The sequence below is a fragment of the Nipponia nippon genome, unplaced genomic scaffold, assembly GCF_047370975.1.
Source record: "Nipponia nippon isolate SJK-2023a ecotype South Korea unplaced genomic scaffold, ASM4737097v1 scaffold_1, whole genome shotgun sequence".
Taxonomy (NCBI): domain Eukaryota; kingdom Metazoa; phylum Chordata; class Aves; order Pelecaniformes; family Threskiornithidae; genus Nipponia; species Nipponia nippon.
The window spans coordinates 71,467,163-71,490,978 of NW_028262290.1; the positions used below are offsets into that span (position 1 = coordinate 71,467,163).

Genomic DNA, 23,816 nt, shown 5'->3' on the forward strand with positions numbered 1-23,816 from the left:
ATCACTGGGGTTTGGCTTTCAGATCCTCTGTGAGTTTTTACTGTGACAATTTGCTTGTAACAACAGGACAAAGAAGTTGCACCAACAACAGAGAGTTGAGGTTGGATAATCAGAGGGAAGAGAATGCATGAAGTAGAAAAATATAAAGTAGATCCTGTGTGTGCCTGTCTAGTGGAGGTCATAAAAAATATTTTCCTAAGCAGTCTTTTCTGCCTGATTTGGGCCAAGGGTTTGAAACTTTGTTTTTTCACTGAAGATGCCACCCACCATTGGTCAAGACACTTGGTCCCTAAAACACTACTTTTATCCAATTAATATTAGTTATATGGGATAGATGCACATTTTCTCTCTCTCACCTAGATTACATGATACTGGAATTTACATGAGCTTCCTGATCTCAGTCTTGCAGACAAGGGAGTTAAAGCTCAGTCTCTTGCATAATAAATACTGTGGTTCATTTTGTAATGGGGTTTTGGCTCTTCTGGGATTTCCTCTTTCCTCTCCTAGTGTGTTTGGGTTTATCCTGTGTGAAACATGGGAAGCAAAATCACAAACACTTGTGGGTTCAAGAAACCCTGTTCTCCCCAAACCCTTTCCTGTTCAGCATTTGGTTTTGTAGAAAACCTGGAACAATTACCTGTGAAGTTTTCTTACTTCGGTAACTGCAAAGAATCATAATATTAGCTGGAAGACATACCCCTTTGCAGCTGTTGCAATATCAGAGTTAGTCGGTTCCTGCCTAAGTCACTGGAATTGGTTTGCTGCCAAGCACAGGAAGATGTGCGCTGTTATTCTGGTAAAATATTAAAGCCCACAAATGTACCTAATATATAAAGGCGTTTTTAATAGTGGATACATAAATTGATATGGTGTCTGGGTTTTTATCCAGTGAGAATAGACCCAAACCTGTCTTCCTTTTGTCACTGATTTTGAATTTAATTATCTATATATAAGCATCTCAGACTTATCGCACAATATAAATGCTGTGCAGCTTTGAGCACAAATTATTGGATGGTAGCAATTGGACTACTTACATTATTTGATAATAGCTGCAAGTCTGTGTATGTAAATTATGAAGGATCCACATTCTTGATGAGAAAAGTTCCATTTTTACAGTCTATTCTATATGCACAAAACTAGGGAGACTGTAGTGGGGTAAGCGGCCTCTAATTTCTTTTGATAACTCATGTCTTCAGTTGTCAGACAGTATTTCTTTGTTTATGTACCCACTGTAGTTTGGATATGGTGTAAGAGGCGGGGTGGGCTATTTCATTTAACTTTTGCACTGAGATCTGTGCAGACATTATGCAATGGATTGTCTCCCAAACTGCATGGGGATGTGTTGCCAGTACCAAATGTATACTAATATCCTTTTCCTCTGGTCTCCTTATCTTTTATAAGCTCCATGAGCGGCTTTCTTTTTGCAGGAGAGCTGAAGCATGAGTTATTAAAAATTATAATAATTAATAATCCTATTTAAATGAAAATGGCTTGTTATTACCATAACCAAAAAAGAAAGCAACACCACATGACAACTGAATGCACAACTATATGCATTATCTGAAAATACTTACACTTCCTCGTACCTGTACAATATTTGAGTTGATTTGATCAAGGAAGAAGACAGGGAATATTTAGCCTTGTGGAGCAGTGCTGGAGTGTCTGGTTAATAATACCTGGAAACTTGCTACCATCTGAAGCATGCCAAAGTCAGTTCTTTTTAGAAGGTTGTCTGGGAGCCTCAGAGAGTTGTGGAGATAGGGGTTGGAGAATCCCCAGTTTTCAAAGAGGATTTTGCAGAGTAACAGGAAGACAATTCCATCAAAAGCAAGGATATACTTCTTTCTTCTGCTTACAGAATTCAAAGATAGGGGATTGGAGGAGTCCTCTAGAATTTCCAAAAGCGGTTGCTAATTCATTACTGAATCTCATACAGTTTTGGCATTGTTAGGGTTCGTGTTTCTGTGACAGAAAATATTTTAAAATTGCTATTGCCAAAATCTCTGCCTTGCTTAAATTCACATATGGTAGAGGACAGACAGTCCTTGATTCAAATAGCTTAGTATTCCCTTAACACAACATTTTAAGGTATACAGTGACAGAAGAGGGGAGATCCTGGTTTTTCCCTTAGTTTGCAGACAGGCAACTGTGGTACAGGAAAGTAGAATGACTTGCTCAAGATCACTCAAGAAATTAATGTATGAAGTAGATCCACAGATCTACGAGTCTCACTCAGTAGCTGAATCTCCAGACAGTGTTTTGTGTCGTACAGAGTGTGTATATGCACAAAAGTAATTCTCTTTAATCAAAAACACAGTCAATAATGCCTGCATTACTTCCCTCTCCCCACCTTTGTTGAATTTTTGGTATCCAGTTGTTACTGCTGGAGAAGCCTTCCAGCGAACAAGGGAGAGACAGGGTCTTTCTTGTAGTTCCTGGGCATGTACCATCCGTCCCATCCCAGTCCTGTAGCCTATCAGTATGTCCTCAGAGTTGCTGGTTACAGCTGTTCACACCATCACTTGGGCAGCAGCAGCAGTGGAAATCTGGTGGTTTTGGCGCTGCTTTCCTAAAGACATCTGGGTTGTGTCTCTCTGCTGTTTAGATACCCCTGCTTTATATATGTATGTCTGTGTGTGGGTATGTGTCTGTATACAGGTACAAAGATATGCATTGAAATTGCCAGGGAACTCATACAGTGGTGTTACATATTTGATGCTTCTAATCAATAATAATTTCAGGTGATTTTATTACCAAATAATTGTGCTAAGTAACTGAAATGCTTAAATCACATTGTATTCGTATCACTTAAAAATATAAAATGCTACAATGAAGATTTATCTCTTCAGACCATGTCCTCCTGAGGGAGAAAGAATTGCTAGACAAGTAAAGCATAGGTTCCCCGTTCTTCTGGGGTTTGGGGTAACCAAGCATCCTGGCCCAGATTTCACTTCTCCCCCTAAATCTTGACAGATTTAAAAACTGAAAAGAAACAGTGTTTTACATTCTCAGTGCAGAGCTGATGTTTTACATAGCTAGGTAGGAATATATGGCGTTAGCATCCATCTCCCTGCTGAATAAATGAAAATGAGAAGAGCTCTTATTTGCAGAAGCCTGTGGATTGTTTTTGTCTGTGCTGTGGCCCCTTTAGGGGAGAACAAGTGGCAATAGCAGCATGTCGGTGTGTTTCACAGCCTGTTCTTTAGCTTCTTTTGAATTTACAAGTTTTTGGAACAACTCAAAATCATCGGAGAAATACAACTATTTATTGAGTGCATATTATTAAAAACTTGTAAGGCAATCAGGTACATAGTTATTTTTATACACAGTTCAGTATAGCTGTGAAGCTTTCCCACATGTTAGAGTTGTGCAGAGAGTTTAGGATACATTAAAATGTTCTTCCCTTGAGAGAGTATGTTAGACAGTTTTTAATGGCAGTGTAAGGTGAGGCTAAGGGCTGTTGTTTTGCAGTTACTGATAGCTGTACAAGCCATGAAATGGTAAAACTTTTGCCCGAGCTCTCAACAGTGTAAGCTGGACATTAGTGTTAAAAATGAAACCAGGAGGTCTGCCTGCTCACTTCTTATTTTCACAAATGCCCTCCTCACTGCAACTCAAGCAAGCAGGTATGAGAAAGAGGAAAGATTACCTCACCTGTACTGGGGCTCACAACATGGTTCGTAGGGCTGTAGCTCAGCCAGTGTTAATAAAACAGGGAAAGCTTCAGCTGAATCTTTCATTTGCACAGGATAGTTGTCTTATCAGAAGCAAGGAAACTGATATATGTAATGAATAATTTTTCTCCCTGCACTTGGGTCTATTGAAAAAGGAGAGAGTAAATTTTATTTTCTGAGAGGTCTGGGAAGGAAATTTATAGAGGGAATATATTTCTCACCTAAGAAGACTTATTAAAGGAAAATATTTAGGCAAGTGAGTGTGAAGGAGCCCCAGCTGCAGTGGTGAAACGTAGAATAGGAAGTGTTGCAAGGACTTAGACCCTCGTCCGGTATTCTGCCTAATTAGCATTAGGCATGTTTGTGCATGTAAATACAAGCTTCCCTCATGTATGCTTTGCTGTTCACACTCAGAGTTAAACTCAACCATGGGACAACTACTAATGTGCCAGCTGCATCATTAGTACATTTAATACATCTTAAAACATTGTAAAGCAGGAATGTACTTCAGTGAATAATAAGTACTGGAGAGGGAGGGGAATATGTTGGTTGTAGTCTTGTTAGCATACTCCTGTCTGAGGTGTTCTCCTGAGTGTAAAATGGGGTAGTAGCAGAGTGTAGTCCAGCAGTATTGGTGGTGACCCACAAGCTAGACTATTCAAAATACAGGTTTAGGCTATATCTGAAGTTAAGACACAAACCAGAAATGTGATACTGTAGGTAATATACTCAACACAGCAGTGGAAATGAAATTCAATGTATTTTAATTCAGCAAGTGTACACTTCACTGAGTTTCTGAAATTTAATTCTGTTAGGTTAAATTATCAAAACCTGAATAACTATTGTGCTGTAAGATTAATATACTATCTTGTTATATTCTTAAGTGAGGTTTCCATATTGAAGCAGCCTTGCTTTTTATGGCTTGCTAGGTCAAACTTTTGAGTGCTCTGTTTCTTCAGACCTTTTTGAGAGTTTTATGTTACATTGTCCCTTAAATGTACCACAAGATACTCAGTTGATTATTATTGTTATTGATAATATATCTTAAAAGTTTGCAGTTTGTAGATCTCTGTATGTAACCTTGTCATATTCCAGGTATTACAAGTCTTCTGTGAGATGTTGATTAGCAAGGTTAAAACATTAGTTATGTTAGAGGTTAGAGAGCTAATCATAGATTTGAAGTTTGCAAGAATTAGAATTCTTCCTAATACACAAAATTATGTGATGCTAGGTGTGTGTTTTAACTTCTTGGAACCTGTTTCTCTCCATTTAAAATGTGAAGATAATATCTCACTGAGTTACAGAGGTGTTCTGAGGCTTAATAAGAGGATACTTTTTATCATTTTAAGATATCTGGGTGGAAAATAATATATTGGAACAAATTACTTCAGAAAAAAAAAACAACCAAGATTTAATTTTGGAAATATGTGCAGCAAAACTTTATAATGATCAACATTATAGAAAGAGTGTGTCTTTTGTCTTTGGACAGTTTGAGACCAAGGTTACAGATTTACATTTTCTTAGAATAAGTATCTCATGCTTATACAAGCAGCACATACTCCTTTTGAGGGTTTGCTGTGAAACAAATGCTGCTAAAATTCTGTGAGGTCAGTACACAAGTGCAGTTAACAAGACCTAGGGCCTTGTCAGTACTCAGAATTGCACTCTAAGTCATTTGAAAGTGTGCTAGCTCATTGCAATGCATCAGGCATACAGTTGAAGTTTCAGCTCTGTTTGTATTGATGTTTCTATTGTTTGTTCTTCTGAAATCCGCAGGAAAGGGGTGTTCACAAGCAGTAATGCTTTTGCCTTCATGATAACCCTTCTGAAATATTTGCTTGAAGGAAGTAAAACAGGGTGTTGATGAATGAGGCATCCAGGAGACTCACAGAAACGAAACATTTTCTGACTTCGCAACCAGTGGTCTATCTCTTGGACCTTGCTCCCCTTGCTTCGTCCTTTAAGCTAGCAAACACTAGCGAAGTGTGTACAGGTTTTACTGTATTTTAATTTAGCCTTTTAAATAAGTGTATTTAAAACTGTGTGCCTTTGAGTATCATCAAGATATGCAAAGTATATTGGTGTTGGTTTTTCTTTTCCCGTCTGTGAAATTTTGTGCCCTTTCCACGCCTCAAGAAAAAAAAAAAAAGGATGGGGATTTGTGCCCACTCTCCTGTGTGTGTATAAGTTCATTGGCTTTAAGGAGTTTGCTAGTTTACAGTGATGCTGACTGGGAGGATCAGTCTTGTTACTTCTGCTGCTGAAATGCATTACATCTTTTTTTACAGCTGCTAAGGGGGGGGACACACAGTCTAGAATAGCCCTTTTTTTGTACTTTTTGTTCTTTTTTTTCACCTTTTGTATGAGGGAAGGGTACACAGTTAGCTGGGAACTATCTATGAAAACCTAGGGTTATGACTAGCAATGCAAATTAATAATTGACAGCCACGTTGCAAGTAACGATGGCTTCTTTGTGAGCTAATTTGCATTGTCTCTGTGACCTGGGCATTTCAGCCTTGGCAATAAGGTGAGGTCAGGCTTTTGTCACCATGACCTCTTGTACCTTGATTTCAGTTACTTAGTCCACTGCCTGGATATACTTTTTTCTCCTTCCATGTTCTTTCCCTTCAAAGGGTTAAATGAGGCAGCTTGCGTTGATAATTTCTAAATAATTCAAGTCTGATTGCACACATTGTGAAAAATGATAGATTTTAAATTGCACACATTTGGAACTAATTTCTCCAACACACAGATGGCTTGGATAGACAAAAAGAAAAAGTGAACCTAATAACTTATTGAAGAGGAAAATATGTACAGTACCATTCTGACATTTATGTAGCTTGTTGGGGGACTCCAAATGTGTCATTTACAATGCCCAGGCTTTGTACAGTTCAAAAGTATTCGTTCTCCTGTAAAGCTCAAGTAACTTTGTACCAGTTAGATTGACATCTGTACTGAGATATAGACGAAAGATTCAGTCAGTAAAGTATTAAAGGATGGCAACTTTATTAATGCAAATCAACATGATTTTACGGAAAACAGATCTTGTTTGCTTGAGACCATTTTCTGAGTTTAACTGGTAGAAATAACTCTTGACATAGTAGGCTTCTGATAGGCATTTGACTTAGCACTGCACAGCATTTTCATGTCTTTATTTATGTTTTAAAGGCTCTGCACCCAGAGACGAAGAGCAGATTTTCCTTCTACAGAATAAAAATCTGTAATTTGGAATGAGTGACTCAAAAAGGTTTGAGATGCACGAAAATAACTGACATACGCTGCACTTCTGCTGCTAGCATATATAAACAGGGGGGATTTTAATCAAAAGAGATTGTTCATCCAGTAGAGGAAAACTGGCATGTGCATATGCCAGAAAGAAAGGATGCATGTAAAAAAGTATAGTCTACATTTTTGTTTGTTTGTTTGTTTGTTTTCAGTGTAGGCATTTAAATAGCAGCAAAGAAAGTTGAGTTTACAGGATATAAGACAGTACCTGAGATGCAAAGGAACTGTGGCATGGACTTGACTATACTAAAACTTTTATAAACATAGCGAAGATACTCCGACAGAACACACACATTTATAAAAACATGTTTTCTAACATGGGGAGGCACCTTAGAAACCCTGACACACGTTTTGTAATGTTTGCTTCTGCTAATAGTTCCCACCGAAATCAATAAAAATGCATATGGAGCAAGATAATACTCAGTTTAAGCTAGGGTGTCTTAACCCAACCCAGAACAAATATGTGCCAGATGAAACAATGAAATGTGCAAAGCTTGTTTGTAAGTTCACTGAAAAGGCCAAAGTCTCAGATCACCTACTTAAGCCATGTATGTTTTTTCCCCCTTGGCCAAAGAAGCCATATTTTATAATCATTCTTTTTTCTAAGTTTTTTTTCTTTGAATTAGAATAAGGAGTGTATATAGAAATATACCACAATGCTGAAAGTCAGTCCTCTGAAATGAATTAATGTTTTCATGTGGCCATCAGCAAAGAATCTTTTTCACCAGGAAAGATGCCCTGTATCTGTTGCTGAAGGATTAATGTATTCTGAAAGTTGGGGAAAGTTTCTGGATTTAGTAAGGCTGTCTGCAAATGGCTGTTGACAGGAGAAAAAAATAAAAATTGGTGACCACTGAAAGCCCTGTGGCATTCTGTGGCAACTGACAAGTTTTTTTTAATGCTTTGGAGATCATCGCAACTTTCTCTTCTCTGACACAATGTACCTCTGAGACTTGAGGCTTGACCTGACTTGCTTTTCAGTAGAGAAGTGGTAAATAAGTAGAAAAATACCATCTTCAAATGACACCCTGAAACCATTATTTAAGACCCCCAAAACACCATAGCTCTTTCCTTTGTGTGGAAGATGACAGATCACAGTGCATTCTTAGGAAATATTTTCCCTCTTAACCAGGTATGAGCAGTAAGATTTTATCTTGTTTTATTTCTAACAAAAACTGCTGGAAGTCTCTCTCTGGGTAATGTAATGGAATCAGTCAAGATAGAAAGAGGACATTGGCTAGGAAAGGGGAGTAAGTCATATTTGAATTTCAGTCCAATTTGAATTTCAGTGGCTTTGGGCAGAAAGGTAAGGGGTAAAAAGTTGTCATCTTTGCAAATGAAGATGATCCATATTCATTGAAATCTTTCTGTTTTCTAATAAGGTCTATTTATATCAGGTAGGTTTTATAGTTTGCACCTTAATGTGGTGTCCAAATTACATGTTGTGAAAATCACATTTTTTACTGTTGCATCAGGAGCTGTAACTAGTCAGTGTTTTCTGACACCAAAGGAGGATTGCCGGTATTTTACTGGAATTAAAAACATCTTTTAAATACTATGTGCACATGTCCGCTCAGAATGACACAGGGCTTCCATTTCCTCAAAAGAATTTTTAGTTCTGCTGTATTTGGTAATAGTGATTCTGAAATTTATGTTCAGTCGTAACCAGTATACATGTAATTCATTGCCTAAGTAGCAAAAAGAAGATAAAATACCTTTGAAATTTGAAGAGCTAACTTAATGACTTATCTGTGTCATGAAATTAGATTTTATTTGTATGTACAGTTGTTTGTTTATTTACATCAGTGCAGTGATCTGTTAGTGCAAGGAACAGATACATCTCCATCTTTGTGGAACACTGGAGTCTAATTGCTGGTGAAAGGAGTATTAGATATTGAAAAGTTCTCATTTTTTTTCACTGAGCAGGAAATAAGAGTTCAGAGTTACAGGTGGTATTTTCAGTTAGAAGCAATTGTTTTTCCACACCTGCAGTGAATGTCAAGACACTGCTCACTTTTCATGATGATCCAAATAGGGATTTAGAGCTTTTATTAATTTGGGGGTTAATAAAAGCCACCTTTTGTCAGTGCCATGAACTTCAGTGATTTTTGAATCTGGCACTTGGACAGAAGTCAGTGCCACCATTCTTACTGATTTACTAGTTAGATGATGCCTCACAACTATTTATAGGAGTATAGTCTTTTTCCAAAGAGGGAAGGATTTATACATATATCCTCCTTGACCTCATCTTAACCATTTACCATAATTTTCAAGCTGCAAGACATTGGTGGTGTTCTGAGAGGTTTTTACACATTGAATAATCACAGAGAACATGTCTGAGTTTTTATCCAATTGAAATCAATACATCTTGTCTAGTTTTTGTCACTCGCTAGTATTTAATTATCTACAAGCAAGTCAAATTGATTACACAATATAAGAACCTTACAGCTTTGAAGCAAAATGACTAAGCCTTTAGATTTGGCTAGGATAGCTATCAATGCTGGTGGCAAAATATAATTAATACAATTTATTAATATTTTTGATGGGAAGAACAACTTTTAATAACTTTGAAGGACTGTATACAACTGTAGCTTAGAATTAAAATGCATCATAAGAGTGAAAATCATTGTTAGGGGTTTTTTTTGCGATCTTCTGTCCCAAGTTCTTGGTTATCAAAGGTGCTTGCTCACATGTATATCTTTCTTATATTTTGGATTTAAAGAAAACAGTCTACAATTTGGTCCCTTATTTCAACTATTGTCATTATCGGTGGAGGAGGCTTTAAGCTTGGGTCAAAAATAGAGCAAAGTATCTGTAAAGATGTGCCTAGGTAAAGGGTTGAATGAGCTCTTCTTGCAAACAAGAAATGTACAACTTGCATACAGTGTATGTACATGCATGTCTTGCATAAAATCTCTAGATGCCGATAGAAATCCTTCAGCTGGCTAGAAAAAAATTGTAGATCTTGTCCCTAAGAAGACATTTCACTGCTCTGTATTTCCTATTTCTTTAGAATGAAAGTGAAAAAGAAGCCTGTGTAGGGTAAAACCTAAACATATTGAAAGGAGAGAAAGAATAAAGGGCATCTAAAATGCCAGTGCAGCAAAATGAAGGATGTTCCAGAGGGAAACAGGCTCTAAGGAAGGAAAGAGAACTCTTGGTCAGGTAACAGATGTTTTCCCTCAAGGATAGTGATGGAACAGCCACCAGAGGGGCAAAAAAAAATCTAATGAAAAGCAAAATTTCTCATTTCTTTTTTTTTCCTTCTACTCCCAATGTTAGAACAATATGTCTAGAGAAGTGTGACAAGAACTGTCACCTTCTTTGATATTGAAACAGGACCTAAGAAAACAGATAATTCATTTCAAATTTCCATGTAGGAAGAGAGGAAATGCTCCCATTAATAAGATGACTAGATATATCAAGGGAAGCTCCAGCACAGCCCACTACTCTGCATTTAGTTGAACCTCCTTCAAAGGGAGTGTTGCATGGGCCAACATTGATAGTTTTCTCCTTTCCATTGCTGCAAACAAGAAAAGCAGCAGCAAAGTTCTTTACTCCCTAGAACGCTCGCTAAAGTAGGATATTAGCAAAATATTCATTAGAGATTTATCTATATGTTTGTGTTGTGCAGTGTAGCTATGAATTTAATATACCTTTGGTACTTGACTAGTTATGCACTTGTTCTCAGGCTCCCTTGCACAGGCTTCCTTATTGCAGTTCCTACCTAAGGTCAGGCTGTGCACTGACTTGCAAGAGAATTGGATAAATCCATTTAACATGAAATAACAGACTTTGACATTTGGCTGGCACAGAGGTTTTTTAAAAGGACGTTGCCAACACATCAGTCAGTTTCCATGTGATAAATACATTGTTTCCAATATTTGAAAAATCAGCAATTTATCAGAATAAAAGGTCGTCACTAAGTCAGACATATACCCATGACTGCATATGTCTTTTTCCTTTTTTTTTTTTTGTTTCCTCCATTTTGTAACAGCAACTAGGTAGTGCAACAGTAAGCTAGGAGCCAAATTTGCCCTTTAACACAGAGCTCTTCTTGGTTAGAAACCACTGGGAGCCATATGCTTTTGAAGTTAAAATGTGTTTCTTTATGCTGTTTTAATGTAGGCTATGATCCTACAGTCATTTATGCAGTAAGAATTCCCATCAAATTCAACAGCAGCATGAGGATCAACAGTGGCAATTTTCTCTTAGTAGGGCTTCCAGCAAGAGGCTGCCTGCTGCTTCCAGCTATTGCAGAATGCAGTCTCATGCTGCTCATGGGACTGAACAGCTGTGATCACATTACATCCACCCAGCGGTCTTTTCACTCACTGCCTATAAAATGACAATGGATCAATTTTAAACTGACCCTGTTGACTTTTAAAGCCCTTAGCGTAGAAGGAACTGGTTTTCTGCAAGCCTCCCCCATTCATTTGGCTCTTGAGTCCTCTTAGTTGTCTTCCAGTCAGAGGTTGTTGGTTGGGAAAAATTCTGTTGTTGTAGCCGCAGTGCTTTTGTAACTTGTTTCCTCTCAAACATCTCTTTGGTTTTTTTCTCCTTCCATCTTTTTTAAAATGTTGTGGTAATCCCAATTTCTGATACAACCTTCTGACCCTCTCCTCTACCTCCCAGAAGTGTGTTCAGTTTCAATTGCTGTTCTACAAAGCAGCACAAATGTCCTGCCTCCTTATAGAATTTCATAATGATTTTGCATAGTTTCACTTTTAAAATACAGAGTTGTACAATAATTCAGGTTGGAAGGGACCTCTGGAGTCCATTGGGTCTCAAAACAGGGCTAGCTTCAAAGCTCAGTCAGGTTTCTCAGGGCTGTGTCCACTCGAGTTTTGAGTATCTCCAAGGATGGAGATTACACAGCCTCTCTGGGAAACCTGTTCCGGTGATTGACTGTGCTCATTACTTTCTTCTTTATGTTTGATCAGAATTTTCCTTGCTGCAGCTGTGATTGTTGCCTCTTACCCTTTGGCTGTGTGTGTCTGAGAAGAGTCTGGCTCTGTCTTATCCGTAACTCCCCTCTTTGATAACTGAAGACCATAATGAGGTCCCCTGAGGCCTGCTCTTCTCCAGGCAGAGCAAACACCATCCTTCAGTCTCTCTTCACAGGCCATGTGCTTCAACGTCCTGGTCATTTTAGTGGGCCACTGCTAAACTCGCTCCAGTTTGCAGATCTCTCTTATGCTGAAGACGCAAAACTGGACACAGTCTTCCAGAGACCTTTTGAGTGCTAGGCAATAGGAATAAGCACTGGACCTACTATTCATGCTATTATTAGTACTGCCGAGTATGTGGTTGGCATTCGTTGCCACACGAGTGCAGTGGTTGTTCATATTCAACTTTTCTACCAGGACCAGATCCTTTTCTGCAGAGCTACTGCCTAGTCAGTTGGTCCTCAGTCTGTGCTGGTGCACTGTGTTGTTCCATCTCAGGAGCAGAACTTACTTATCTCTGAATTTTGTGAGGTTTGTCAGCCTGTTTCCTCAGCCTGTCAAGGTCCCCTTGAATGGCAGCTCTGCTCTCTGACATATCAGCTAGTCTCCCTACTATGATATCATTCATGAGCTTTGCTGAGGGTGTGTTCCATCCCGTTCTCCAGATTGTTGATGAAGATGTTAAACAGTATCGGTCCCAATATTTTTTTTTTCAAGTTTCAAAGTGTTTCCTTAAAGCTGGAAGCACCTTGGTAGGAGAAAAATAGTGTATTTATTGTAATGATAATCTTGTAGCAGGATAAAATATAAGTCTTACAAATGTTGAGATATCATGTTAAGATATGTTTTGGAAATGTCTCCACCAAAACTGAGCATGAATGAGGCAAGACCTACACTTTGGTAAATAATATATGTAGAATATATAAAAGAGATGGTTTGTCTGAATATTCCCATCTTAGGGACATAAAACTGAGACCGAACTTTTCAGATTGAGCCCACTTTGCACTAGAATTTTGTATTTACTTGTGGCTTAAAGTGTGGCTGCTTAAAAATAGAGAAGGTGGCAATGATTCCTATTGCAGCCACAGATCTATAATGCTTGGATTTGGAGATGGGAGCTTTGCTACTGTAGACATTAATGAGACGTGTTCTACTCTCATCAGCTACAGAGTATGATGCTGATAACTGAGTAGTTTCTAGGTATGTTTGGGGGAAAGCAGACAGAGCATGTGGTTTGTTCAAAGGTGCATAAGAAATGAAAGTTTCATCATTTGACCAAAATTTTATCATCTGAGTCCCAGACCAACACTTTAACTTTAGCATAAGGCATTAGCTCAGTATCAATAGCAGACACCTAGGGAAGAATAAGGGAATAATTTTGTGATGCTTTTCTTCTATACTTTTCTAGCATCCAGTGACCTCTGGCTCAGGAACTCTTGGACCAGAAAGGGTATTTTAGAATTTTAATAATACCTTTTTGTGTTTAGTGATATCATTCATAGTTAAATAAATGAGTTGGTTTCAAAGAGTCTCGGCACTTGCATCTCCAAAGTCCTTGGTAAATGGCAGGGTACCTGGCAGCAGATTTTGAAGTGAGCTTCTTTCATTGGAACAGCTTACCTGGTAGGTATGACTACAAAGTCTCTGTAATAATGTTAGGTACCTGACAATTCAATCCCACTGAACTATCATGTCTCATGTGAAATGAAAATGAGTTTGGACAGATATTGACCTCTCTGTCTGTGCTGGATATCCTGGGTCTACTCAATCCAGTGTGTGGTGATGTGTCATTTAATCACAATCACAGCAAGCAATGAGCACTTTTTTTGTTGTTGCTTGTTTCTCTTTTTCCCATACAGTCTCATTCTTTTTGGTGTCTTTTTAGTGGTTCTTATGAGTTGAACTGACTGTTTCTGTTTTCCCAGAAGAAAATTTCCTCCTGGCAGAAACATGAAAACCATGGGGCAATATTAGGGAGAATTACTTCCTAATAGCCTGGAAATTCATGTTGGCCAGAGAGAAAGGCAGCACCACAGAAAGCGTGTTGATGACTGTTCTATGGTGTTTCTACCTTTATTTTGCCTCTTTGTTCTTGCCATTGGTTCTTTCTTCACAGACAGTAGAAATGCTGCCTGTCATGAATCTGACACTAGCTGAGTTCTCCAAAAGCAGAATGTTTTGGAATTGTATGTGCAGGACATTTAATTAGGCACTTAAAAAAAAATGAAAACTTGTGCTTTTTGTTTCAGCATCTTGAAAGTGAATTTCAACTCAGGAGACCAGGTTCTGAGGCTCTCACCTCACCATGGCTTCTAGGCCCTTAGACTCTCTGGCAAGAATCAAAGAAATCTCCTACCTACTTGTATGTCCACCAAGTATTTAATGGCTAGGTATTTGCCAACAGGGGAAATGTTCTGGGTTCTTACATTTGTACAGATGGTGGTCACCCCATGTAAACACAGCAATATGTCCATAGACAGGGTCATAGACCCTGATTATTTTTTTCTTAGCTAGCTGATTTTTTTCTTAGCTAGCTGATTCTTTTCTAAAAGTTTAGAGCCACTGTGGTGGCTCGGGTGACTGAACTTAATACTGTGAGTAAAGAACAGTGAAAGAGTTTATAAAATGGTAAAGAGAATTTTTGCCATTGATAGACATTTGTTCACATAAAATATGCGGCAATTACTTGCAAAAAGTTTCTGATGAGCAGTCAGGAATAGTTGGTAAACAGACTTTGAGGAGATGTCCTGGTCAAGTGCTTGATTTGCAGTGACAGATTTAGCTATATTTCACTCCAGTTTTCTAAGACCTTGTATTAGGAAGGCCTCTTCTAATCTGTTTAACTCCTGGTCACCTTATTGATGCTTCTAGGGCTAGAGTTCCAGATAGTACCCAAGAAATGGAAGCAGCACTGTGATGTGAAAGGTATATTTGCACTCAGTAGGAACATTTCCTCCCATGGCTGCATTGCTTTGGGAGCCTGGGCAGGCTGAAAATGTGATTTGCATTTTCTTTCTTGCTTGGGAGTGTGGATGCCATTCTGTGTTGTGGGTAATACCACTGCTGAGTAGCGGGGGAATGGTATATCCCTCTGGATAGGGAGTGGGTAATGGGTAGATGCCCACAGTTCTGAGCAACTTGGAGGAATTGAGATGTTTTGACATAAGTTTAGATAGTCCTGATGTTCTGGACAAGTAAAAGAGGTTTACCAGGCAGTACAATGGGTCTCAGTGCTGGTCAGTACCATAGGGAGGCAAGTCCATAGCTTGTTCTTTTGGAGTAGATTGCCTATACGTGATAAAGCAGTCATCTCTAGGACTCTTAATGGTTTGGCCTGTTTGGTTGTTGTGGAAGTTTTGTAGGACCATTTGGGCTACATATACATGTGCTAAAATTGGCCCTACAGGCACAATAGCAAAGCTTAGCATCTTTATGAACCTTTTTATTATTACTTGAGGGAAATAAATGTCTGTCTGTATTATGCATGAGCATGCTATGGTACTGCATTACTCTGTCTTCCATCAATATGTCTTGTTCTCTTCCTTTATTGGCTAATGCTTGTGATAATTTCAGGGGTACATCTTAAAGCCCAATCAAATGAATATCATAACCCGAACAGGTGGAAGAACATGATATTAGGATGTTGAATATTCTAATACATGAAACAGCCAACCATATAGTTACGTTTTAACAACATAAGCAAAACAGAGATATATCTGTGTAATAAAATTGACTGTTGCTATAACCAATACACTTAGAATGATTACATGATTATAATGAAAATGCAGTGGTTATTTGCTACATTAATTAGCTGTTGATTTAATGTTATACAAATGTGCTTCCTTTCAAGTCATCGTATTTCTTGCTGACATTTCTGAATAGGGCTACCAATTAGTTAAATATGGGTAAGTAGAGGTGCTGATTATAGGTAAGTTACAACAGAAGACAGTGGAATAGGGCTTCATGTTACTATCCAAAACCTGTTGTTGTTAACACACCTTTTCAAATAAGCACACATCTTTGATATTCACTACACAGCCAAAGTTGCTAAAGACAGAGATGTTGCTTCTCTGTGATGAACTTTTCTGTGAGATCCTATATTCCTGTATGTCCCAGTAAGTCCAGTTCCCAAAGCCCTTGCAGAAATATTTAGTGGTTTGCCCCATTCCAACTCAAGGTGAAACTGAGGGAGGCTTTTAGTGTTTTGGACTTTATTGCAATGTCAAGATGCCTCTGTAAGCATAGAAAATTTCTTTGGCTTAATGAAAAGATAAATAATATAACCAAAATGTAAAAATGTGTTCAGCTAAACTGTCTTCTTCAGTCAAACTTTCTTGAAGCTGAGAATACACAGCTTACCCTGTGCTAATGGGGTCGTTTCATAAATCATCCTCATAAGGAGGATGCTTGCAGAATCCCTCTGCCTCTTGCTTACCCATGCAAACCAAAGCCACATCCTCAACTGATGTCAGTGCCTGCTTTCAGTGGGGATTATTTCCAACAACTTGTGCTTGACTTGCTGCATCTGAGGACTGGACCCATATGGTTTCCATCTATAGTGATTCTGAACTTAGATAAAACGTACGAATCTGAAAACTGACGTGTTTAAACACATGTAAATGCTTCCTTGATTGAATCCCTTAAATAAAAAGTAGGTTCCTTGATCAAAGTGCTTTTTCCTAGTGATTGTACAACAGTCTGAGCTATAAGCTGGAGGTGACTTGGAGATTAACAATATGTGGTGTTTGCTCTAGACATTTTTTCAAAAAAATCTCTTCATGTGCCATCTCTTGTAATGTTTTCCGTAATAAAACTTGCCATTGTCTTGGCTGCTTCCCTCTTGGTTATATTAAAAGAACATACAATATTTCTTGTAGGTCTCTCTCCTACACTCAGATACAGAGGTTTTTTGCTCTTTTTCTATGTGTAAAACATTTCCCTAATCAATAAACCATCAGTGCAATAAAACTGCAACTTAATGTCTTTAGAACTCTGCATGTGGGTTTTCTACATTTGCAAAAGTATAATTAGCCAGGAAATTTTTGAGTGGTATTAGAAGTTAAAATCAGCCAAGTGCATTCTCAGTTTGTTTGAGCAGCAACAAGCCAATTGAATCAATCATGCCTACTGATAAGCCGTTTCACAAAAAGCTATGCAAAGTGCAGTAAAAATATCCATTTTTTTTCCTTGGAAAATGGTTAAAAAACATAAAAATTGTATATCAGAGACAGATTAGAATGGGAACTTTTAATCTGTCCCTAAACTACACAAAGTGACAAGCCCTTCTGGCTTCTGCAAATTTGTAATGGTCTGTATTTAAAAATTAATTTGCTACCAGAACTCCTCGTCTTGCACATGCAAAATTACCGTGATTTTTATATCTGGATTCAAGTTTTTACAAGCATGAATCTAATACTCCTACACAAAGTTGATACAATGCAATCTGGGAAACTGAGAAAAAAAAATTAAAAAGCTATTATACAAAATATGGATTGGTACCAGATTTTCTTCATTGCTTTATTGGTTCAAAACAATGATTTCCTCTGAAGGACTGACTGACAAAGAAAGATATACTCACACACGAACCTCAGGCCATAGAAAACTTAATTCCAACCCCTTTTCCTTGGATTTTGTACTTGGCAGACAGAGCTGAAGCCATCAGAAAGGAAGGAGGTGAACAGAGAGTGAATTATGACTTTAAATGCTTTGTTTTGGAAGGCACCAGTGGAAGACTAGATCCACTGGCCTTTTTGCTGCCTTCTCTTTTCTCCTGTAGGACTTGAAGGTAGCTCGGGTGGTAGATGCCAGAAAGACCCACACAGATATGGACAGATTTTAATGAGCTGCTGTTAGCCTGAGTAAACTTTCCTTCTGGTAAATGGTGTCAGGCCTCCACTCCCAATTCCTTTTGTCTGTTGCTGTCTGGGATAACACATAGGCATCAGTTAAAATCTCAGGCCTCTGCTTCTAGTGGGACACAAGCCCACATTTAAAACTAAGCACATGTTTAACTGCTCTTCAGAATAGATTTATCTTTTTTTAAGCAGGCTTTATTTTTTAATTACACAAACACAAAAAAGAACAGCATGGAGGTGTTTGGTTTTTGGTTTTGTTTTTAATTTCTGACTTGTGTTATGTTTTGGTAACCTAAATATTTTCAGACAAGTGGTTGGCCATACCCATGGTGCCAGGGACTTCAAGCTCTTCTAAGTCACTCCAGCTCTTTGTCCACAACTTCTCCCCGCCTTACATGAACACAGTTTATTACTCCCTTTGCTAGTACGAATTGTGAGTAGAATTGTCTGTTCTTCTGCTCTGCATTATTGTGCTTTCTTCATATCATCTAACAGGCATAAGTGTGAGTGGATGTCAAGAACCTGATGAGTCTTTTTCTAAATACTGAATTTGTCTTATATGCTTGCACTATTGGTCAGCTTTGAAAAAAAACAGCGGCACATCCAGTTGGGAGTTCGTAGCCAGACTTCAGATTCTTAATCATTTAAGACTTAACCATTTTTATTTTTCTTGTTGGTATGTATCAAACCAGTTTTCACACTTGCAAAGAGGAAAGCAGTGTCTGCTTGGGAGGCATTTTTGCTCTACTTCTTGCTTTCTTGTTTCTGTAAAGTGCAAAAGAAAACAGCCAAAGGTATCAGTTATCCCTTGTGCTTTACATGTAGAGAACCTTAACTGAAGAATGGGAGGAGAAGGTATTTGGCACGTGGCGAAAAGAATGGGATCTGTACTGAGGAGGAAGAGATAGGGATGAAATGAAGAAACCTTATGCTGACTTTTTATTAGAATCATAAGATCACAGGTTAGTTCAGGTTAGAAGGGATCTCAGGAGGCCTCTAGTCCAACCTCTTGCTTGAAGCTGGGTCAGCTATAAGACCAGGTTGTTCAGGGATTTATCTGGTTCTTGAAAGCCATACCTGTTTGAAAACCTCCAAGAACTCCAGACTGCACAATCCCTCTCAACAGCCTGTTTCATTGCTTTACTGTCCTCGTGGTGAAAAGGCTTTTTCTTCTATCCAGTTGGATCCTCTCTCATTTCATTTGATATCTTTTGCCCTATATCCTTCTGCTGCACCACTGTGAAGAGCCTGGCTCTGTCTTCTTGATGACTTCCTCACAGGTAGTGGCAGGCTGCTATTAGATCTCCCCAAAGCCTTCACTTTTCCAGGCTAAAAACCTCTCCCTGTGGGACACGTCCTCCACCTTGATGTCCCTCCACTGAACCAGCGGCATTTGATCATCGTCCTTCCTGTGCTGGGGGACCCAAAACTGCAGTACTCCTGATGTGGTCTAATGATCGCTTAGTAGAGGAGGATGATGGGCTGTGCTTCTGGTAGTCCGGGCCAGAGTGCTGTTTACCTTCTTGGCTGCCAGGGTGTCCTGCTGGCTTATATTCCCTTTTATAGATTTATATCTTTATCTGAAAGGGAACGTTATTTGATTACTAAAACTTTATAGAGCTAACCAAGCACCTGGTGGTAGGAGCTGGTTAACTACTTACGTTTGGCAGAATTACCTTGGCCTCACTCAGCAACAAAGTGCTCAGTTATTCTCTTGTGAAACTTGCCTGACCCTGGAATGTGTAAAGGCTGTGGAGTTTGGTCCGTCGTATATTTGGTGAATTATAAATATTCCGTGCTTACTTTTTCCCAGATGTGATACCTGCTAATCCCTGGTGACAGTGACCTGCTATTTTGAGCATGGGGTTGATGCATTATTGATTAATCCAGCTTAGACTGCACTTAAAGTGGTTGTACTTTAATTACATTTGGTATCTAGAAATAATAGCTTAGCATTTCAGAGGCTTCTTGGAAGAGATGGGTTTTTGTGTACTGCAGAATGTTTCTTCTGATGGCATTTTTGTCTTATCAGAAAAAAAAGTGTAACTTTTAATGGAGTATTCTTTTAATCTGGTTGCTTTTATATTACAATAATTTATCATTAGCAAGCTTCTTTTTCCCTGTGGATGTCTTATTTTAGTAGTACAATTTGTTACTTCCAAAGAAAATATTACATCACTTGAAACCACTATGCTGTAATCTCAAAATTAAGCTTCTTTATTGAACCTTTTCCTTTTGTGTGGGTATGTGTGATTTTTGGTCAGTTACTCCTGTTTTATTAAGGTTGAATTCTTTCATAATGATTTATCTTAACAGTTTCTGACTGTGCCCATTAGTATACTGTCATGGTTTAGCCCCAGTCGGCACCTGAGTACCACGCAGCTGCTCGCTCATCCTCCCCGCCCCAGAAGGACCGGGGAGGGAGTTGGGGGAAAAAAAAGTGAAACCCATGGGTTGAGATAAAGACAGTTTAATAGGACAGCAGAGGAAGAGAAAATAATAGTAATAATAATAATGATGAGAATATACAAAACAAGTGATGCACAATGCAATTGCTCACCGCTCGCTGACGATGCCCAGCCCATCCTCGGGCAGCAATTGCTGCCCCCCAGCCAACTACCCCAGTTTATATGCTGAGCATATACGGTATGGCATAGCCCTTTGGCCAGTCTGGGTCAGCTGTCCTGGCTGTGCTCCCCCCAGCTTCTTGTGCATCTGGCAGACCACGAGAAGCTGAAAAGTCCTTGACTAGTGTAAGAACTACTTAGCAACAACTAAAACATCAGTGTGTTATTAACATTATTCTCATGCTAAATCCAAAACCCAGCATTATACTAGCTACTAGGAGGAAAATTAACTCTATCCCAGCCGAAACCAGGACATATACTCTCTTGCTTCCTGATACTGAGAGCAAAGAGTAGATGATGTAGCTAAGTTTCATGGTTTAAAAATTATTATAGGTCTCCGGGTGGCTTTCACATAAAAAGTTTTTATTTTCTTTTGTGGGTACTAGTAAGTACCTCTTTAGCATCATGCTGATCATGAAACATTTCAGATTCTACTGCTGACATAAGCAGGTTTTATCTAGTAATTTGAAAAGAGAAGGTCTACATTTTTACACATCCTCTATGATTTCTTGGGTGAATCGCTTCAATAAAATTATCAGTTAAAGTAGAATCAGTTTAAAATATAATCAGTTATTGATTAAAAAACAACTAAACGTGTTAAGCTGTTATCAACATTAGTAGGTGCTAGAGGTATGTTGCTTGGGCCTGAATTTCAGAGGTGCTACCAATTCCAGCGTCCAAAATATTCATGTTTTATGTGCATTTTGGATTGCATTCAAACATGTAGGGTACAAATGTTTACCATACATCTCTTTTTATTTGTGCTCTGATAGTGCATAAAATACCTGATGCATACTGTGGTACTTAGTGTGTTAGGTAGTGTCTGGGGAAGGTATTCTCTCTGCTGACAGAAATTCCTAATAAATTTATTATCTAGGTTTAAGAGCAGAGACCGCAGGTGGGCACAGATGTTTAAGGGAGCATAGTAGACCCATTAGACAAGAGAGATCAACATAACAGTGCCAGTGTCCCACTTGCCGAAAGAATATTTATTCTGGGGAGTGGTGGGGGTGGAACGCAGCAAGGGGGACTTGTAATCAAACATCCGTAAGTGGGTATTCTGCTAATGGATATTTGCTACAAGCTTTTTCTAGAGCAGAAATGGGACCATTTGAAAATGCATGAGAAAGCGGTGAGGTTTGTGGCACAGAGCCAAGAGTCAAAACCTTGGCAGTGAATGAGAAGTGTTAAGTAAGAAGACCACAATGAGCCTTGGGAACAAAATACCCTTTTTGGTTCAGTCGAGACAGAAGAGAGCTACTCAAGGGCAATGAGTTCGTCAAAGTGCTGAAGCGGGAAACTGTTTCTTGCAGTAGAATTTGGAATAGTGGGCAGTGGGACAAGGGAGGCATACCAAAGGCAGAGGAGAGCATGCTAAGGAAGATGTGTTATATTAGAAACTTTGCCCTTGTGGACAGATGGAAACAGGCATGTCTTGGAACATTATAGTAAGTTGTGTAAATGTACGTTAGATCAAGCTCAGAGGGATTCAAAGCAGTGATTGATTTATTTATTTATTTTTCTTCAAAAGACAGTGGAAAGAAGTGATTGAAATGAAATGCTACTGGTAATTTGTTTGGGACAAAACCTAGGAGAAAAAAATGCTTGCACTTGCCAGCTTTTTCTTATCTTAGCAGTCTTTATTTGGCACAAATTTAGTGGAATTGTTAGCAAGTATGTCAATTTGCAGGATCTAGCATATGACACTTAATAGCATAAATGCCTAAATATTACCACCCGTGCACAGAAAAGGCAAAGAATTTAGCCTGCGTAAGGACTTCAGATTGTAGCTTTCTAAGAATAGCAAAGGATCAAAGTGCAGCGTACCTTGATGGCTGTACATAACAGTGGATGTACAAGAGCAACAGAGTATATGCAAGTACATTGTAATGCTTGTGTTTTTCTGACCTGGGTTTTTGAGCATCAGTTACCAAATATTCTGCCGAAGCACAAGGGGAAAAGAGAGATCAAGGAGAGAAAATACCCCTAAGTTGTTGTATTCCCTGATTGTTCGATCTTTATTCAATATATTAGGTAAAAATGCTTATTGAGTTATTGTACAAAATAAACATTTTTAGCACCTATGTATTATGACTTAAAAGCAAACTTCTGTTTGGTTTCTCATTCAGAGTGAAAAAATAGTACCTCTGTTGATCATAAGGGAATGCAACTTTGTGGCAGATATATATTTTTTTTCTTCCTTTGTAATGTTGCTGAGCAATATCTAAGAATAACAATAAGCTTAATCCTCATGAGAACAATAAGGACAATAAAGCTGCAAATGATCTCCGTGTGTCCATATGAAGTCTTATGCACTGAATAAACTAGATATCACAACAGTGTAAGTTTTTTCTTTCTCTTAAATCAACAGTCAATTAGCTTTGTCTGGAGAGCACACAGAAGCTCTGTCCCTTTGCATAGCTTTTCAGATCTTGTAAAGCTTTACAATAATTTTTTTTTTATTTACATGTGTTTCTCCCTAGCTTAAAGTATTTTTGTCTCTATGCATGCACACAGACATATATCTAAGCAAAACAAGATTTCTATTTGATTTTGCTTCCTGCAGTCTGCCTAGTTGTAAAGTGTTTTTCAAGGCTCTGCTGTAAACCTTGCTGATTCTGCAGCACACCCAGGCTTTCCTGGGAATTGGAAGGCGATCAGAGCCATCCTGAAGTTCTCTGGGGAATTTAGTTTGTACTGTGTGCATACAGCATCTCTCACAGTGGGATCCTGTGGGTGAGCAGAGCTTCTTGTGCATTAAAGAATGCAAATAAACCACAACAATGACCCAGTGTGTGTCTGTACTACCAGTGCGTCGTAAGAGGAAGTGAGATTTTGGGAGATGGTTTGGGGTTGTTTTTTTTTTAAGCTCAGTCCTTATCTGTTAATCTTAGAGTCATATGTTAGATGTAGCATGAAGGCAATGGAAACAGTTACAGTTTTCAAAAAACTTGCACTACAAAGTACAATAATTTAAAAATTATATTAATTATAATATTCTATGTTGTTAATAATATAAAATATAAAATATGAATATTAGAATTTGGTAAGTGGCATTATTTTGATAAAAATTAATCTTGAAAGTTATATTCAAAGAAATGTGTAGACACGGAGATCTTAGAAGACATCTGCACTACAAGTTGAAGGAATATTATAAACAAAGTAGCTTTTCTTATCTAGAATCTCTCTACCTGTAAGTGTTTCTTAGGAAGTTCATGCAAAGAAAGAAAGAAACAAAAAAGGCTATGCCAAAACCCATTACAAGTCTGCTCAACATCTCCCCCTTTACTGCCAGCCTGCTGGCAATAAGAGAAGTGACAGTCTACTTCCATTTTGCTGCTTGACCTGTGGTTAAACAAAAATAATTAGCATGGCTCAACACTGAATGAAGAAATATCGAATTGCTTATAAAATGGTTATGACATT

General features: G+C 38.4%; 1 protein-coding gene across 12 annotated transcripts in view; it reads left to right on the forward strand.

The window, feature by feature from the left end:
• MOCOS (molybdenum cofactor sulfurase) overlaps positions 1-23,816 on the forward strand; it is a 228,903-nt gene that overhangs the window by 43,960 nt on the left and 161,127 nt on the right. Inside the window, exon 1 of one of the 12 annotated variants that reach the window (XM_087759411.1) lies at positions 6,886-6,921. The exons of the other annotated variants lie outside the window; for them this stretch is intronic. Coding sequence (XP_087615537.1) covers positions 6,905-6,921 — 17 coding nt within the window. The 5' untranslated portion in view covers positions 6,886-6,904. Of the gene's footprint in view, positions 1-6,885; positions 6,922-23,816 lie in introns of those variants that run through there. 12 annotated transcript variants of the gene reach the window in all.